This window comes from Felis catus, chromosome F1 (genome assembly GCF_018350175.1).
Source record: "Felis catus isolate Fca126 chromosome F1, F.catus_Fca126_mat1.0, whole genome shotgun sequence".
Lineage (NCBI taxonomy): Eukaryota > Metazoa > Chordata > Mammalia > Carnivora > Felidae > Felis > Felis catus.
In genome coordinates this window covers 3536854-3555982 of record NC_058384.1, presented here as the reverse complement: position 1 = coordinate 3555982, position 19129 = coordinate 3536854, and the positions used below count along the sequence as shown (strand labels likewise).

The window sequence follows — 19129 nt, the reverse complement described above, 5'->3', positions numbered from 1 at the left end:
GTTGATCTCTGTCTGTCTTAGCCACAGAGGTTTTATTTTTATTTTTTTAGTAAGTAGGCTCCATGCCCAGCGCAGAGCCCTGAGCTAAGAGTCAAACACTTAACCGACTAAGCCACCCAGGCTCCTCCAGCCACAGACGTTTTAACAGTCATTTGAGGCTGGGTTCTCTCATGATAGTGATCTCAAAGATACCTCATTAAAATAATAGCTTTTTAAATTAAGAACTATACTCTGTTTAGAATTTATTTCAGGGCTAAACCTAAGTTAGTAGAGATATGTGGTATAAGGAAAATGATACCATCCAGATTTAGGTATTTTTATCTTTGCCAGCCAGTACTTTTATGTTTGAATCAAATAAAATATTCCAGTTGCAAAATATGTTGAAAACATGTGATACAATCCAGGTGGGGCTGATGTTTTATTTTGTGCTTTGTCTTCATGTTTTAAAAGAATTATACTTGATTTACATGATTCTAAAGGCCAAATAAACATTTCTGTTAATTTGAAGAATTAAAAAAAAATCACTAAACTTTTTCTCAGATAACTGGAATATTATATTTGATTCAAACCCAAAATAATGATTGGCAAGCAAAAAATTTTAAATCCTGGCTGGCATAGTTTTTCCTTAAAATGTAATGTACTTTCAGAGGATAAGAGGGGACAAGACATGTCTGACAAGAGAGGCTTAGAATCTGTTTTGTGTAGTTTTAAAATGTTAGAAGGATCCTTGGAGCAGATTTAGATTTTCCAAGTCTAAACTAGTCTAGAGTTAATTGTGGCCCTCCTTTTTTTTTTTTTTTTTTTTTTTTTTTTTCAATTGTATAAAAGGAATTTGCTGACAATTCTAAGGTACTTTCCAGGGCTTGTTTTGTGGAAATCAATGATGTAATGAGACTATGGTATAAGCATATACCCCCTAAATTTTCTACGTACCTTTTTTTCAATTTATTTAAAAAATATCCTAAATGTGCTCGTTGGCAAATGTTGCTGTTTTCAGCCAGATGAGGACTTATCCGGCTTTCATTTGTCTGGTAAGTATCCAGGGATAACATATGAGTGATGGATTTTAGCAGATGACCTCATTTAACCAGTAGTTTCATTGCTTTCATTAAGGTAGGGGTTTCAACATCATGCACGGGACAGTAAAACGGAGAACTTACCTAAGTATATCAGTACCAGGGCTCCGTCTTGGACAGGCTCTCCAGGTAGTAAACACACAGCGAGGGTTGAGAACGCTTGTCTTCAAGCAGGAACCAGTGGAGGTTGGGTGGGGTGGTGAGCGAGAAGAAGTAGTAGGAGTGAGCTGTGGTCATGTCCATCCTTTCCCTGCTCACAGCGAAACGGCCCAAGAGACAACGATCACTGAGAACCCAGGGTTTAGAAAATGAAATAGCTTTTTTTCTCTTTTGTCATTGTAGACATGGAAGGACTTTGATGAAACATAAATGGTTCAACAAAAGATGCTCTAATGGATGACAGCGAAACTCCTACATATAATCTGCAGATAGAACCACAAGATGGGTATCATCCTGGTGACGGCGTGGGAAGTACAGTAACACGCTTAGCTTCTGCATCGGATGAAAATGAGAATCAGCTTGACGGGGACGGGCAGGAGCGTCTGAGCCCGGGTGCCAGTGCAATGGGCAGACCTGCAGTGTGCGAGCAGGACAGTCTCAACAATAATGAGAGCTGCACCCCCAGCTGTGAGGTGGCAGTGTGTGAGAACCTGGGGGACGCTTCCTCTGAAAGCCCCAAGGACGGGCAGGCCTCCGTGGGAAAGGACAAAAAAATACCTGGAAAAAGAAGCTCCAGAACCAAAAGAGGCACCACTAAGAAGATAGCACAAGGTACTTTTAAAAAATCCCTTTTTATACTGTTCTCTACCTAACGATAAACTGTCTTTTCTCTCCCATACTCTGTATAACGTCCTACATCTTCTGTCCCGTACTCTGTATACTGTCCTACATCTTGCTTTACTTCTCTTTTTTTTTTTTTTTTAATTTTTTTTAACATTTATTTTTGAGACAGAGACAGAGCATGAATGGGGGACGGGCAGAGAGAGAAAGGGAGACACAGAATCTGAAACAGGCTCCAGGCTCTGAGCCATCAGTACAGAGCCCGACGCGGGGCTTGAACTCACGAACCGTGAACTTCTCTTAATAGACTCTGGAGCTGGTTCTCTAGTAGCACATATGGATCCAGCCGGGTGGCATGTCGCGCACGTGACGTTCGCACGCCTGTACCACTTCTTTGTGCCTCTTCCCAGTAGTTTGCTGTAACAATGTGCTGAAATTTTAATTATTTTACATGCTTTCACACCAGGTACTTTAAACGTATGTTGTCTTCTTCCTTCCCATAAAATTCTTCATGGGATCTTTCCAACTCCAGAAGTGAATAATTGTGTTAGCATATATTAATATACGTCTTACATCAGTGTTGAATAAGACATCTAGTTTTCATTGTATCACTTTGGTTACAAAGTAATTCAGAGTATTTCTTTCTCCCCCCCCCCCCCCCCCAGAGTATTTCTTGTTTGGTGTATAGTTTGGCAGTTAAAGTGGGGAGCTTTGGACCTTGTTTTCCCCTGAATCACAGACACCCCTGAAAACAGGCAGCCCCTGGTTGTTTTTCATCAGAAACATGTGGGCCTGCAACATTCAGGCACATCTTAGGCTGGGACTCCTAGTATAGCCCCGCTTCACCCAAGTCAGCTGTCTTTGCATGAGGCTCAAGAGCACGAAGGAGAGCGTCTCCTCTCATCTTCTGCTTCTTTGCCTGATTAGAAATATAGTCATTGTATCCATATCTGGTATTTTTATTCGTTTTTTCATTTGGAGTAAAAGATGAAACTTTCCGGTTCCTACAGACTTATCCTTATTATTTCAATAAAGTGATTTGATAACTTTTTTTTAATGTTTATTCACTTATTTTTGAGAGAGAGAGAGAGTGCACGAGTGAGGGAGGGCACAGAGAGAGGGAGACAGAGGATCCAAAGCAGCCTCGGTGCTGAGAGTGCAGAGCCTGATGCGGGGCTCGAACTCACGAACCGTGAGATCATGACCTAAGCCAAGGATGCTTAACTAACTGAGCCACCCAGATGCCCTCATTTGATAACTTTTTAATGTAGCTTATAATTAGGCTTTCCTGTTGACTGATCCCTTCATCCTTGCTTTTCCTTAGTAGGCTTAAATTAAAATAATTTTTTTATTTAAAAAAAAAAATTTTTTTTTCAACGTTTTTTATTTATTTTTGGGACAGAGAGAGACAGAGCATGAACGGGGGAGGGGCAGAGAGAGAGGGAGACACAGAATCGGAAACAGGCTCCAGGCTCCGAGCCATCAGCCCAGAGCCTGACGCGGGGCTCGAACTCACGGACCGCGAGATCGTGACCTGGCTGAAGTCGGACGCTTAACCGACTGCGCCACCCAGGCGCCCCTAAAATAATTTTTTTAATGTTTATTTATTTATTTTGAGAGAGTGTGCAAGTGAAGGGGGAGGGGCACGGCAAGAACCCCAAGCAGGCTCTGGGCTGCCAGCACAGACCCCGACACAGGGCTCAGTCCCACAAACCGTGAGATCATGACCTGAGCCGAGATCAAGAGTTGGACACTTCAACCGACTGAGCCACCTAGGTGCCCCTAAAATGATTTTTGAAAAGAGATATGAAAGCCTTTTCTTAAAAGATCTACGGTAAATCAGATAATGTATGTAGTGCTATTTATATATAGATTGATTTATTCAATAACTGTAATCCAAGAGCAGTTTGTGCCTCTCTGATACGTTCTTTTGATGTTTTTGAGAACTGAGACCTAGTTGCATATGTATGTGGGTCAATCATAGCTTCAGGATGATGGCTGCTTTTATTCCTTCCTTCCACGCATGACCTTATTCCATTTTCCCTAGGTGTGATGATATTATTTAGTTATTCAGTACTTACTATCTAGCAAGCAGATATGTGTAGAATTACTGCCTCCTAATACATTTGAAATATATGATTTATAAAACCTATGGATAGTCTTTATACAGATTAGCTTTAAGTTATATATCTTAAATGCAATGAGTTTTAGAAGTGTAAGAAAATGGAGTTGGCAGTTGCAAAACCTAAGTTCAAATCTTCTGGTTCTAGGTCACTTGGTGAGACTTAATGATTCTGTACTTCAGTTTCCTCGACTGTATAGTGATGATGTTCATCTGTATATATATCTATAAAATTCCTTTCTGAGCTACGAATTCCTAAGATTTTGAACAGAGGTCGTATGGTCTAAACTTGGTTAAAATTCAGTGACTCACCTCTGTATCTATAGAGGATTTTTTTAATATATATATGTAAGGGGTACGTTGTTATTTGTACTTTAAGTTTTGTTGTTAAATTTGGGTGAGCAGTAGAATTTTAAACTGGGTAGAAAGCTTCTCATGAGGACAGAACTACTTCTTTCTACACCTGGAAAGGACCTGGGATGCAGCTTCAGGATGGCCTGGGAGCCTTCTCCCTGTACCTTGAGAGATCGATGAAGCTCGGGCTCTCTCAGTGCGTGCCCCGTCATCAGATCTGAGTGATCCTGTCTCTCTGACAGCTCCCTGGTTAGTCTCTTTCTGTCCATCTCCGCTGCCACAGTTCAGCGTCCTCCTCCTTAGCTGGAGTAAAGCTCCCTAAAGATGTCTCCATCTTGTCGCTCCGGATCCGGTTCCCATGTCAGCACAAACAGTGCAGAGAGTCCCTGCATAGGTGTCTACACGTGGGCATGTTAGTGCTTCTTTTTACTGGGAAATCCCAAGATCCTAAGGAGATGAAGCCTCAACATTTTGCAGATGGGCGCTTTTCTGATAATACGATAGCTTTTCAAATGTGAAATGACATATAAAGCCTTGACAGTCCCAAACCAACAATAGTAAGGTGCTCTCTCAATACTTTTTTAAAAAACATATTAAGGTGAATTTATTTACTCTTATGCCCCTTTACCTAGGTTAATTGGTAATAATTTTTTGTATTTCCAAAAGCTAGTACTGGAAAAAAAGGTGAGCAGTAGTATGAGGAGACATGTCATTATTTACAGGTTTTCTGGAGCTAACACTTGTGTTGTTTTTTTGCTTTAATGAGCAGCAGGCTAAAGTCTATTATCAGAAAGTAAGAATAGTATGAAAGCTGTCTTATAGAGAGGGGGCATTTGAAAGTGAATACCCAGAGGCAGCACTTCTAAAAACCTTGAACTTGGCCTCACAGAAGTGTGGTTGCCATTTTATGTATTATTTTTACTTATTTATTTATTTATTTTTAACGTTTATTATTATTTTTTTTAATTTTTTTTTCAACGTTTTTTATTTATTTTTGGGACAGAGAGAGACAGAGCATGAACGGGGGAGGGGCAGAGAGAGAGGGAGACACAGAATCGGAAACAGGCTCCAGGCTCTGAGCCATCAGCCCAGAGCCCGACATGGAGCTCGAACTCACAGACCGCGAGATCGTGACCTGGCTGAAGTCGGGCGCTTAACCGACTGCGCCACCCAGGCGCCCCTTAACGTTTATTTTTGAGAGACAAGAGACAGAGCATGCGTGGGGGAGGGGCAGAGAGAGTGGGAGACACAGAATCCGAAGCAGGCTCCAGGCTCTGAGCTGTCAGCACGGAGCCCCACATGGGGCTCGAACTCGTGAACTGAGAGGTCATGCCCTGAGCCGAAGTTGGAAGCTTAACTGACTGAGCCCACCGGTTACCATTTTATTACGAGACTGTTTCCTTTAGAGAATTGAATCTCTTTAATATAGTCGAGTAAGCAGGATTTCAAGCTGCATCACATCACGTTCTCACTATAGTTGAATCTGGCATAGCTTTAAGTAAATATCCTAAAAATGAATGAAAGCGAGCCTATAAATTTTTAACAGCTTTGCTGAGATCTTCACATACCACACACTTCACCTAATGTGTATAATTCACTCATTTTCGGTACATTCACAAAACTGTACGACCATTACCACCATCAATTTTAGAACATTTTCGTCGTCACACAAAGACACCCCGTACTTGCCAGGAGTCGCTCCCATTTTCTGCTGAGACCTCCCAGCCCTAGGCAGCCACTAATCTGCTGTCTTCACAGATTTGTCTACTCAGGACATTTCATGTAAACGGAATTGTACAGTATATGGCCTTTTGCAACTGGCTTCCTTCACTTAGCATAACATTTTCAAGATTCACCCAAGTTGTGCCCCCATGTATCAGTACTTTGTTTCTTTTTATTGTCGATTAATATTCCACTGCAAAGGATATATCATATTTCACCTATCTATTTGTCAGCTCATGGACGTTGGGACTGTTTCTACTCTGGGGCTATATTGAATAATGCTCCTATGAACATTACAGTTTTTAAGGGGTTTTGGGTTTTTTTGTTTTTGTTTTTTTTAGAGTACGTTTTTTTTTATTTATTTAAATTCAAGTTAGCTAACATACAGTGTAGTGCTGGTTTCAGGAGTAGAACCCAGTGATTCATCCCTTACGCACAGCAGCCACTGCTCATCCCCAAAAGTGCCCTCCTTAATGCCCATCACCCATTTAGCCCATTACCTCACCCGCCTCCTCTCTATCAACCCCCAGTTTGTTCTGTGTTTAAAAGTCTCTTGGGGCGCCTGGGTGGCGCAGTCGGTTAAGCGTCCGACTTCAGCCAGGTCACGATCTCGTGGTCCGTGAGTTCGAGCCCCGCGTCAGGCTCTGAGCTGATGGCTCGGAGCCTGGAGCCTGTTTCTGATTCTGTGTCTCCCCCTCTCTCTGCCCCTCCCCCGTTCATGCTCTGTCTCTCTCTGTCCCAAAAATAAATAAAACGTTAAAAAAAAATTAAAAAAAAAAAAAGTCTCTTACGGTTTGCTCCCTCTCTCTATCTTATTTTTCCTTCCCTTCCCGTGTTCATCTGTTGTGTTTCTCAAATTCCATATGTGAATGAAATCATATGATATTTGTCTTTCTCTGACCTATTTTGCTTAGCATAATACACTCTAGTTCCATCCATGTCATTACAAATGGCAATATTTCATTCTTTTTGGTCACCGAGTAGTATTCCATTGAACATTCATACTACTGCATCGTCTTTATCCATTCATCAGTTGGTGGACATTTGGGCTCTTTCCAGAGTTTGGCTCTTGTCGGTAGCACTGCTATAAACATTGGGGTGGTGCATGTGCCCTGTTTTCCAGAGTGGCTGCACCAGTTTGCATTCCCATTAGCAGTGAAGAGGGTCCCTCTTAGTCTGCATCCTCGCCAACACCTGTTGTTGCCTGAGTTGTTAATTTTAGCCATTCTGACAGGTATGAGGTGGTATCTCACTCTGGTTTTGCTTTGTATTTCCCTGATGATGAGTGATGTTGAGCATCTTTTCTTGTGTCTGTTAGCCATCTGGATGTCTTCTTTGGAAAAGTGTCTATTCCTGTCTTTTGCCTGTTTTTAATTTTTTTTTTTCAACATTTATTTTTGGGACAGAGAGAGACAGAGCATGAACGGGGGAGGGGCAGAGAGAGAGGGAGACACAGAATCGGAAACAGGCTCCAGGCTCTGAGCCATCAGCCCAGAGCCCGACGCGGGGCTCAAACTCACGGACCACGAGATCGTGACCTGGCTGAAGTCGGACGCTTAACCGACTGCGCCACCCAGGCGCCCCTTGCCTGTTTCTTTAATGGATTATTTTTTGGGTGTTGAGTTTGATAAATTCCTTTTTTTTTTTTAATGTTTTTATTTTATTTTTGAGAGAGAGAGAGAGAGAGAGAGAGAGAGAGAGAGAGAGAAAGAACAAGCAGAAGAGGAGAGAGACACACACAGAATCCGAAGCAGGCTCCAGTCTCCGAGCTGTCAGCTTAGGGCCCACTGCAGGGCTTGAACCCACGAACCACGAGATCATGACCTGAGCCGAAGTCAGACGCTTAACCAACTAAGCCACCCAGGCACCCCAATATGTTCTTTATAGATTTAGGATATTAACCCTTTATCTGATATGTCTTTTGCAAATGTCTTCTCCCATTCCCTTGGTTGCTGTTTAGTTTTGTTGATTGTTTCCTTTGCTGTGCAGAAGCTTTGTATCTTTTTTTTCCCTTGAGAGAGAGAGAGAGCAAGAGCGAGCTTGTGTGCACACACGCGCACAAGTGGGGGAAGGGCAGAGAGGGAGAAGGAGGGAGACAGGATCGGAAGCAGGCTCTATACTGTCAGCGCAGAACCTGATGTGGGACCCGAACTCAAGAACCATGAGATCATGACCTGAGCCAAAGTTGTCTGACGCTTGACCAACTAAGCCACCCAGGTGCCTCAGAAACTTTGTATCTTGATGAGGTCCCAATAGCTTATGTTTGCTTTTATTTCCCTTGCCATCGGAGAGGTGTGTAATAAGAAGTGGGTGCGGCTGAGATCGAAGAAGTTGCTGCCTGTTTTCTCCTCTAGGATTTTGATGGTTTCCTGTCTCACATTTAGGTCTTTCATCCATTGTGAATTTATTTTTGTATGTGATGTAAGAAAGTGGTCCAGTTTCATTCTTCTGCATGTTGCTGTCCAGTTTTCCCAGCACTACTTGCTAAAGAGACTGTCTTTTTTCCATTGAATACTCTTTCCTGCTTTGTCAAAGGTTAGTTGACCGTATAGTTGTGGGTTCGTTTCTGGGTTCTCTGTTCTGTTCCATTGATTTGAGTGTCTGTTTTTGTGCCAGTACCATAGTGTCGTGTGGATTACAGCTTTGTAATACAGCTTGAAGTCCGGAATTGTGATGCCTCCAGCTTTGGTTTTCTTTTCCAACATTACTTTGGCTGTGTGGGGTCTTTTCTGGTAGTGTACAAGTTTTTATGTGGACATATGTTTTCATTTTTTTGGTTATGTGTGCCTAGGAGTAGAATTGCCACATTATAAATCAGTACTTCATTTAACTTGTTGAAGATCTGCTCAACTGTCGTCCAAAGTGGCTACACCATTTCACATTTCCTACCAGCAACATATAAGGGTTATAATTTTTCCACATCTTCTCCAACACTTGGTAATATCTGCTCCTTTGAAAGTTTATTTTTGAGAGGGAGAGAGAGAGAGTGCAAGCAGGTGAGGGGCAGAGAGAGAGGGAGACAGAGGACCAGAAGCCATCTCCACGCTGACAACAGAGAGCCTGATGTGGGGCTCAAACCCACAAACCGTGGGATCACAACTCAAGCCGAAGTCCGATGCTTAACCAGCTGAGCCACCCAGGCACTCCTCTGCCCCTTTGATCTTAACTACAGTCTTTTTTTTTTTTTTTTTTTGAGATATAACTTACATGCCATGAACTTCACCATCATAAAGTGTACGACCTCCTGGTTTTATATATTCTCATAGAATATACCATTCTATATATTTTGCTGCTATAATATTTTGCTGAAAAGCAAAAAATAAAGATGTTGCAAGTATTAAGGAAAGAGTGACTCACAGTCTTCCACTTCAAAGTGAAACCAATTTATTTGTCCTGAATGAATGGAAATAATGTATTCAGAGTATACTTCTTTGTACGCTGCACTTGCTTATATCATTCTATCTAATTCTCAAACATTTTATCCCCCTTAAAAGAAATCCTTTACCCATTAGCAGTTACTCTCCATTTCTCTTTCCCTCCAGCCTAGCCCCTGGCAAGCATTAGACACATACATTTTGTGTAGTTGTAAAAGACAAGTTCCGATTATTAAGTGTTTGGTGGTTGCCATAGAACATACTTTATTTACTCAGTCACCCTAGTATTTAAGCATTTAACAAAAACAGTTCAGCAAATGGCAGGAAGCCAGAGATAGGCAGCAGATGGAAATTGGGAAAGGAAGAACTTCCAGATTGACTTGCCACTGGCTGTTCAGTGCCCTGACTTGTTCAGCTGGGGGCCTCCAGCTGGGAGGTGACCAGGAGGGCTTGAAAGCTAGAAAAAAAACAAATCTGGGAAATGCATCTGTGGCTGGAGTCAGGCTTGCAGAGTGAAAACAACAAAGACTTTGGCCCTGCCTGTTCCTACCTAAGTGATCTTAGGAAAGTAACTCATTTCCTTCTCTGTTAAGAGGGCTAATCCTACCATTCCTGAAAGATGGTCCTTAGAATGAGTGATCCTGTAGTTAAGCTCTTTATCAAATACTCAGCCTAAGATAGGTGCTTCCAAATGGTACTTGTAGTCTTTATGTATGTAGCAGGATGATTTTGAGGGGCATGATCAGGGGCAGCATTCAGTAAAAGTAAGCCGTTGGTTTAATTTGACTTTAATTCCATCTTCCCTCTTTTGTCAGTATCGCCTTATCTCCTAACATCTTTCTAATGCTCTCTTTTCAGATTCACCTGTCCCCCTTGCTCCCCTAAGGTATATTCCTAAAAACGCATGCCCAGTGCCACCCTGGTTTAACGTCTGGTATAATGTGCCTGCTGGCAGGTTAACTGATCTCTAAAGTAAAAACTGATGATGCAGGTGCCCAGTTTGCATTTTACATATCTGCCTTCAACCAGAGTAGAACCTTTTTAGTTCTAAACTTGAATGCCTAATGGAGTCAGCCAAGTAAGTTCTATACTGTGGTTTTGGCCAGGATTGGGATACTGGGATTGATGAGAACTTTGATGGACAGGACTGTGCAGACCTAGCTAAATGTGTTCCAATTAAAAAATGTAAAGGCCTGCATTTCTCAGCACTTAGCTGCCCTTCCTACGTTTTCAAAGGCAACAATGGCATACCGAGCCCCTCCATATGTAAGGACCATTGTGATTACATTGGGCCCACCCAGATAGTGTAGCATAATCTGCCTTTTTCTAAGGCCAAACGACTAACGACCTTAATCCCATCTGCTTCCTAATTCCCTTTTGTGACTTAATGTGACATATTTATGGGGATTGGGACATGGATGTCTTTGGGGGCCATTATTCTGTCCACGAAAATACTTTAAGATTGACTAGATGATGACTTTATATAGCAGAATTCTTCCCTTTATAAAAAATGTTTTATAGGGGCGCCTGGGTGGCTCAGTCGGTTAAGCATCCGACTTCGGCTCAGGTCATGATCTCGCGGTCCGTGAGTTCAAGCCCCGCGTCGGGCTCTGGGCTGACCGCTCAGAGCCTGGAGCCTGTTTCCGATTCTGTGTCTCCCTCTCTCTCTGACCCTCCCCCATTCGTGCTCTGTCTCTCTCTGTCTCAAAAATAAATAAACGTTAAAAAAATCTTTTTTTAAATGTTTTATATTATTTTGTATACCATACAGGGTTACTTAGTTAATAGATATTTATTGAGCACTGTATGTATGCCAGGCACTGTTGGCAAACCTGCCTTTGAGTTTTGTATGTTTTGAGTATGAGAGCCTAGTAAATAACAGGTTCTGTCTAGCAAGGTGGGAGTCAGGACTGGTACTTAGCAAGCACAAGGCTGTAGAAATGCTGGCCTAGAACGGCTATGGGAGGCTTCCAGGAGGAAGCTTGGATGTCCAAGCTGAGAGAGGGACAAATAAGCACTAGCCAAGTAAAGGAGATGGGGATAAGGGGACAGGAAGGACGTAAAAGGTGACAGGCACAACACAGACTAAAGCCACGTTTCAGAAACTGCCAATATTCAGTTTGTCTGGAGCAGAATAAAAGGGGAGAATGAATCTAGGGCAAATAGTGGAGAACGGAACAGTAGAGAGATTGAAGCTCGAAAGATCAGCAAGGTCCAGGTTATGAAGGATTGTTGTTTCGTGGTGACCACTTTGGGCTTTGCCAGCAGGTTTGAACAAGAGTGATGTGATTTGAGCTGCACGGTTTTAGAAAGGCGGCTCCCTCTGCAGTGTGGAGAGTGGGTTAGGATAGGGCCAGATAAGAGGCAGTGTAGCTGGGAGGGGCTTCTGCGGTAATCTGTGCAGGGGATGCTGGTCCTCCTGACGGGGTGGCCTTGGGGCTGGAAAGAAGTAAGAGGACTGGGAGTTATTAAGGGGGTGGAATTGACTGAACTAGGTCATAGAGTAGGTGTGAGAAAGTCCAGGATTATCCCCAGTTGTGCGGTTTAGGCACCAGATGCGCGATGATGCCGCTTAAGGTGGGTGTGAATGTAGAGAGACAAGGAGCAAGTGTGGGGAGAAAAGGGCAGAAGGCATTGTGGCGATCTGGGGCCAGGTGTCTGGAGTCCCTTAGACACCTAAGTGACCATGTTGAACAGGCAGGTGGTGTAGGTCTCGGGACTGTGATCTTGGCTAAAGATGTAGCTTTTGGAAATAGAAAGGATCTTGAAAATGGCCTACCCACACCCCTTAATTTTTAGCTTTTAAAATTTTTAATTTTTTTCATTGATTTTCACTTACCAGATTGCCAGTTTATTGTAAAAGGATCTAACTCAGGGATGCACAAGGCAAGAAACGGGGAAAGTACGGGAGCTTCTGTGCCCTCTCCGGCACACCGCCCCACGTCTCCATGTATTCACCAGCCCAGAAGCTGATCCCTTAATATATTTTTTTGACCCCTTAATTTTTATAAATGAAGTTCAGGTTTGATCTACACAGTACCTTTGTTTTGCAGGAGACGGGGGAAGAATTAGGGTGTGAACCCAGGGCATCTAAAGAGCCGATGTGTTTTCTGTGCAGCAGAGTTTTACTTGTCCTACTACACAGTGAGGTTGTCTCCATAGGATTAATAGTGATAACGATGGTGGGGCGTCTGGGTGGCTCAGTCAGTCAAACATCTGCCTCTTGCTTTCGGCTCAGGTCATGATTTCCTTTTTTTTTTTTTTTTAATTTGTTGTTAAATTTACATCCAAGTTAGTTACCTTATAGTGCTATAATGATCTCAGGAGTAGATTTCAGTGATTCATCCCCTATGTATAACACCCAGTGCTCATCCCAACAAGTGCCCTCCCTAATGCCCCTTGCCCATTTAGCCCATCCCCCCACCCACAGCCCCTCCAGCAACCCTCAGTTTGTTCTCTGTATTTAAGAGTCTCTTATGTTTCATCCCTCTTCTTGTTTTTATTTATTTTTGCTTCCCTTTTTGACTTTTTTTTAAGGTTTTTAAATTTTATTTCAAGAGAGACAGAGAGAAAGAACGTGGGGGGTGGCCGTAGGGGGGGTGGAGAGAGAGAATCCCAAGTAGGCTCCACATTGTCAGCACAGAGCCGGAAGCAGGGCTTGATCTCAGGAACCTGTGAGATCCTGACCAGAGCCAAAACAGAGTTGGATGCTTAACCAACTGAGCCACCCGGGTGCCCCAGAAGCCACACTTTTTCTACAATGTAATTTTATTTTTTTTAATGTTTACTTATTTATTTACTTATTTATTTTGAGAGGGAGGGGCAAGACTCCCTATTTGAGACTATTTGAGAGGGAGGGGCAAGAGAGAGAGAGAAAGACTCCCAAGTAGGCTTCGTGCTGTCAGCACAGAACCCGATGTGGGACTGGATGCCACGAACCGTGAGATCATGGCCTGAGCCAAAATCAAGAGTTAGACACTTAACCGACTGAACCACCCAGATTCCCCATAATGTAATTTTGAAGGTGATATTCTGTCACTTCTGCCATATTCTGTTTGTTCGATGCACGTTATTAGGTCCAGCCCACACGGGAAGGGGATTATCCAAGGGCACGGATACTAAGAGGCAAGTCACTGGGGGCCATCTAACAGGTTGCCTCCCACAGTCTGCCAGGGAAGGGCAGGGTCTCAGAGTGTGGCAAGGGGCCTGAGAGCAGGTAACGGTAGATAGACCCACATTCTTTTTTTCTCTGAGTGCCTTTCTCAGAGATTGCTTGTGGGACCCAGGATACCTGGTGGTACAGACAGGCCAGTCCGACAACTTTCTACTTCTTGTCTATTGTTTCATGATTTCAGTTGTACTCTTAAAATGTGATAGCTGTGTAGGGGCTCCTGGCTGGCATAGTCTGAAAACCTCAAGCCCCAGATTGGGTGGACAGAGTACTTAAATAAATAAATAAACAAACAAACAAACTTTAAAAAACTAAAAAGAGTGTATGGTAGCCATATAGAAAGAAGGTGAAAAAGAAGAGAATTACTATCAATCTGGCCTTTAACATTTTGTCCGGAAGCCAGCCTTCTCCATCAAGTCTCTGTAATGTGATATTTTATATAAAGAAAATTTGAGAAATTTGCACCCCCCAAAATTTCTGTGAGCATTTCTATGCAGTTACACATATATATTAACACAGGTGCAAATGAAGACTTTTATCTTTATTTTCCTAAGAATATGTTGTTACTGATTTCACAGAACTCAACTTAATGGAGCATAAATTCAGGGAGGATATTTAGGGACTTCGCTTCCCAACTTTCTACTGTTAAAGTCAAACTTCCCAATGTTAAACAGTTTTCTGTGTAGTCTCCTTTTGTTTTGTTTTTAACTCCAACTTTTGTTTGTTTGTAATCCCTACAGAGAGTGGATGTCTTTTTACCTTTATTTATTTAAAATAATTGTTTCTAAGTATCATTCACAGAGTCAAAACTATAATTAACTAAAAGGGCTTTTTTAGGGGCGCCTGGTGGCTCAGTCGGTTAAGCAGCCGACTTCGGCTCAGGTCATGATCTCGCGGTCCGTGAGTTCGAGCCCCGCGTCGGGCTCTGTGCTGACAGCTCAGAGCCTGGAGCCTGTTTCAGATTCTGCGTCTCCCTCTCTCTGACCCTTCCCCGTTCATGCTCTGCCTCTCTCTGTCTCAAAAATAAATAAACGTTAAAAAAAAAAAGGGCTTTTTTAATTTTCTTATTGTTTTATTGTGTTTTTAACAAAGTTATTCCATCCATCTGGCTCTCTAATTTTGAAAAAAGCACGCAGGTAAGCATTTGAAAAATTGTAGCCACAGGATCAAAAGCAGGTAGAGAGAGTACAGCCATACGACAGAATATCATTTGGCAATAAAAATGAAAAAAGTGTTAATAATACTACAAATGAAAACCTTATGCTGAGTGAAAGAAACCAGTCACAAAAGACTATATGTAATATGATTCCATTTTATGAAATGGCCAGAATAGGCAATTGCATGGAAACAGAAGGCAGGTTAGTGGCCGCCAACGGCTGGGGACATTGGGGGAAACGCAGAGATGGGACGCTGAGCAGTACAGGGTTTCTTTTTTGAGCGATGAAAGCTTCGTAACATTGGTTGTGGTGATGGTTGCATAGCACTGAATAAACTAAGAGGTTGAACAGTATGGACACTTGAGATGGGTGAATACTATTTTATGTGAATTAGAGTCTCAATAACACGGTTTTGAAAAAAGCAGTTTGGAGTGGTAGTTGGTTTGGCGATGGGAAGAAACACTAGCGCCATGGTGCTTTGTCCCTGCAAAATGTGAAGATTACCGACGTAATGGGATTCGACCTAACATTTTTTTGTAACGTGCGGTGAAGTGCTCTTTTAGCCTGTTTCTCTGGTGTTTTTCTTTTGACTTACAGGAAGTTCAGAGTTAATTCCTGGTTTTCTACATTTTTCTTTCTCGTAAATTCTCCTAATGGAAAGACAGTCTGCTATCAGTAGCTTTAGAGAATTCTAGAATATTGGGGGGGGGGGAGGGTTGGTTTCCTTTGGATATTTAGGTTCTCCCTCTTCCTCCACAAATAGGCACTATTTTTAAGTTTTGAATTTATTTTTTATTTTAATTTATTGAGAACGAGACAGTGCAAGCAGGGGAGAGGCAGAGAGAGAGGGGAACAGAGGATCCAAAGCAGGCTCTGTGCTGACAGCAGAGAGCCCCAAGTGGGAACCATGAGATCATGACCTGAGCCAAAGTCAGACGCTCAACCGACTGAGCCACCCGGGTGCCCCAATGAAGTTCATTTCATAGCCACTGTGTGTCTGTAAAAATCTAAATATTGAATTCGGATATTCACACAGTTTGTATCCTAAGTAGGTGAGCCTTTTATATTAAAGGAGAAAATAAATAATGGTGTTTGAGCTCAAGCCTCTCTGGCTGGAGGCAACAGCGTGTAAATACTGAGGTCGGCTTATAGATCTAGACAGTGGTTCGGTGTGGCTCACTACGATTTCAGATGAGTGGTCAGAGCTCTGCTTTTCAAGAGCTCAGCAAAGCAAATGAGCTGTGAAAAGGCCTGCTCCTTCCTCTTAAGAAAGGTATCCTTCGTGGCATCTACCTGAGAGGAAAATAAGAATATTCTTTTGGGGCACCTGGGGGGCTCAGTGGAGTGAGCTGCCGACTCTTGGTTCGGCTCAGGTCATGATCTCACACTTGATGGGATCGAGCCGCGGGTCGGGCTCTGCACTGACAGCACAGAGCCCGCTTGGGATTCTCTCCCTCCCTCTTTCTCTGTCCCTCCCCTGCTCGCTCACACACACTCTCTCTAATTAAGTAAATAAACCTAAAAAAATAAAAAAGAATATCTTTTGAAGGTTTGTATGGCACTGTCCTTCAGAGTCTATGATGGAACATTGCCACTTACAGCACCTAAAACACAGGTGACAGCTAGCAAAAGGGGCAGTCTTTCAGCCTTGTTTGAGTTCAGTCCGGAAGCATTCGGCAGTTGTCAAGAAGGTGCCTAGAATAAAGTCGGGTGGCTGTTTTCATGTGGTCCCATCTGACATTGATTCCCCTGCTCGACACCCAGTGGAGAGACCGGCACGACCACTTTGCTTGCAAAGCACTGGGTGTGCGCTGTGTGATGCTTTGTGTCCCCAGTCATTCGTTTGCAAGCAGCGGGCTGGAGGAGCTGGGCCACTTACTTCAGGTCACAGGGCAGTTGGACTGCAGCCCAGGAGCCTAACCCCAGCCGTGGGCAGCAGAGGCTGCCGCCTGAGGGCACAGGACAAGAGTGCCACGCGGAGCGGATGCTAATTGTGCCCTGATTACATAAGGTGTCCCTTTGACCCCAGGTCACAGCAGAAGGAAGTTGGCTCATTTCCAGATTTGTCTCACCCATGATAACTAGTGTGGAGGAAAAGGAAGGAATTTTCCTTTTTACCACTTTATTGTGCTTAGCCGATGATCAAAGATACTGAAGTATGAGCACGCTCCTCTCCATCTTCTTTTTTTTTAATTTTTTAAATGTTTATTTATTTTTCAAGGAGAGAGACAGAGACAGAGCATGAGCAGGGGAGGGGCAGAGAGAGAGAGACACACACAGAATCCGAAGCGGGCTCCAGGCTCCGAGCTGTCAACACAGAGGCGCACTCGGGGCTTGAACTCACAGACTGTGAGATCATGACCTGAGTGGAAGTCGGACGCTGAGCCACCCAGGCACCTGTGTCCTCTCCATTTTCTTGGAGAATCTTGGAGAGAGGAAATGTGGGAGGAAAACCAGGAGCCAAGCACAGAGTCTGCCATAGGAGCTACATAAGCCATGATTAAAAATTATTACTGACCCATCTTCCACAGTTACAGCCAAGGTGTGCATCCGCATGAATGAGTAAGGCAGTTTGTGATGTAATGGCTCCAAGAATCACAACAGAAAAGCCCAGAAACGAAGGCATTTTTTCTTTTATGATTTTAATATTGCAATAAAATATTATATAATATAAAGTTGCTATTTTTTTAATGTTTATTGTGAGAGACAGCGAGTGTGCTTGAGCAGGGAAGGGGGCAGAGAGAGAGATGGGGACAGACGATCTGAAGCGGGCTCTGTGCCGACAGCAGCAAGCCCGATGCAGGGCTCAAACTCCCAAACCGTGAGATCATGACCTGAGCTGAAGTCAGACGTTCAAATGACTGAGCCTCCCAGGTGCCCCTCAATTTGCTATCTTAAGTGTACAATTCAGGGCGATTAATTACACTTGCAATGTTGTGTAACCATCAGCGCTGTTTCCCACACCTGTACCCCCCAGGCAGAGACTCTAAGTGTTAAGCAGTGGGTCTGCGTCCTTCCTCCCCTGCCCGGTCACCTCTGTTCTGCTGTCTGCATGAGTTTTTCCACTGTAGGTATTTCAGCTAAGTGCAGCCGTGTGATACTTGGATCATTGTCGCTGGCTTCTTTGCCGTGCACGTGTCCGGCCTCACCCACGACGCAGCATGTGTTCAGCACAGTTTGTATGTCCATCCGCCTGCTAAGGAATATTCTTTCAACTTTTGGCTAACGTGAGTGCCGCTGCAGTGAACGCTGGCACGCGTACGTCTGTTTGGGTGCCTGTACACCTGGAAATGTGCCTGTTCTGTGTGGACACCTGGAAATGGGATTGCTGGGTCATACGGTGATGCGGAGTGTGACCTTGAGGACTTGCTGTGCCGTCTCCCACAGCAGCTGCACCTGCACGTTCCTGACAGTGGCGCACGGGGGTTCTACTTTCTCCATATCCTCACTTCCGTTTTTCTGATAATCGTTTTGCGTCCGTCTCGGCCTGTTGATAGCGATGCCGTGGGCTAGAAAGTGTTGTGCTACTGGAGGCAGCCCCCACAGGTCTTTCCCTGACCAGAGCCCGTGTTGTGGCCAGACAGGCCCTCGTGGTTCTTATTATGACGATCCCCAGACACACCCCAGCAGCGACCGTTTGTGAACTTTGAAAAAACACAGTTTATCATTTACAAGTTCTAGAGGGTACATTGCATGCCCAGGGCCATCTGTAGAGAGAGAGAGAGGGAGCAGATTAGGGTTCTGCCTTTATCGGGGTCATGCGTGGAGCACCTAGGACTACATGGGTGGATTTAAAACATAAGAGCAGGAAATAAAGCACAGAAAGGGAGGAGGGATCGGTTCAAATGGTCAGTTATCTAGGTCAACCAGGGCTTTCTGAAAAGGGGAACCACATGGGTGGGTGGCCTGGCTCTTCGTCTAGTTGTGTAGCTGACAGCATGTTCATTCCAGACCATTGTCTTTGAACCGGATGCCTTGGCAATGAGAAGCTTAATGTCTGCAGCTTACATTATGGTCAAAAAATGAATTGTCAGGCTTATGCTACAGCCATAATAGTAGGTATAAACTGGTATCTCATTGTAGATTTGATTTGCATTTCCCTAATGACTGGTGATGTTCAGCATCTTTTTGTGTGCGTATTCGCCATTTGTATATCTTCTTTAGTGATATGTCTGTTCAGGTCCTTTCCTCATCTTGAATTAGGTTGTTTGTTTCAGGTGTAGGAGTTCTTTATGTATTCTAGATGTCAATCCCTTATCAGATTTATGATTTGAAAATATTTTCTTCCATTCTGTGGATTGTCTTTTCACTCACATTATAGTGTTCTGGGCTGCAGAATGCTTTTAATTTAGATAAAGTCCAATGTATCTAAT

General features: G+C 43.5%; 1 protein-coding gene across 2 annotated transcripts in view; it reads left to right on the top strand.

Annotated features, from left to right (window-relative positions):
- The window catches only part of CNST (consortin, connexin sorting protein), a 116250-nt gene that overhangs the window by 41442 nt on the left and 55679 nt on the right, over window positions 1-19129 (top strand). For both annotated transcript variants that reach the window (XM_019821479.2, XM_011290828.3), the window contains exon 2: window positions 1419-1847. In XM_019821479.2, the coding sequence (XP_019677038.2) occupies window positions 1469-1847 (379 nt within the window). In that variant the 5' untranslated portion in view covers window positions 1419-1468. The remainder of the gene's footprint in view (window positions 1-1418; window positions 1848-19129) is intronic.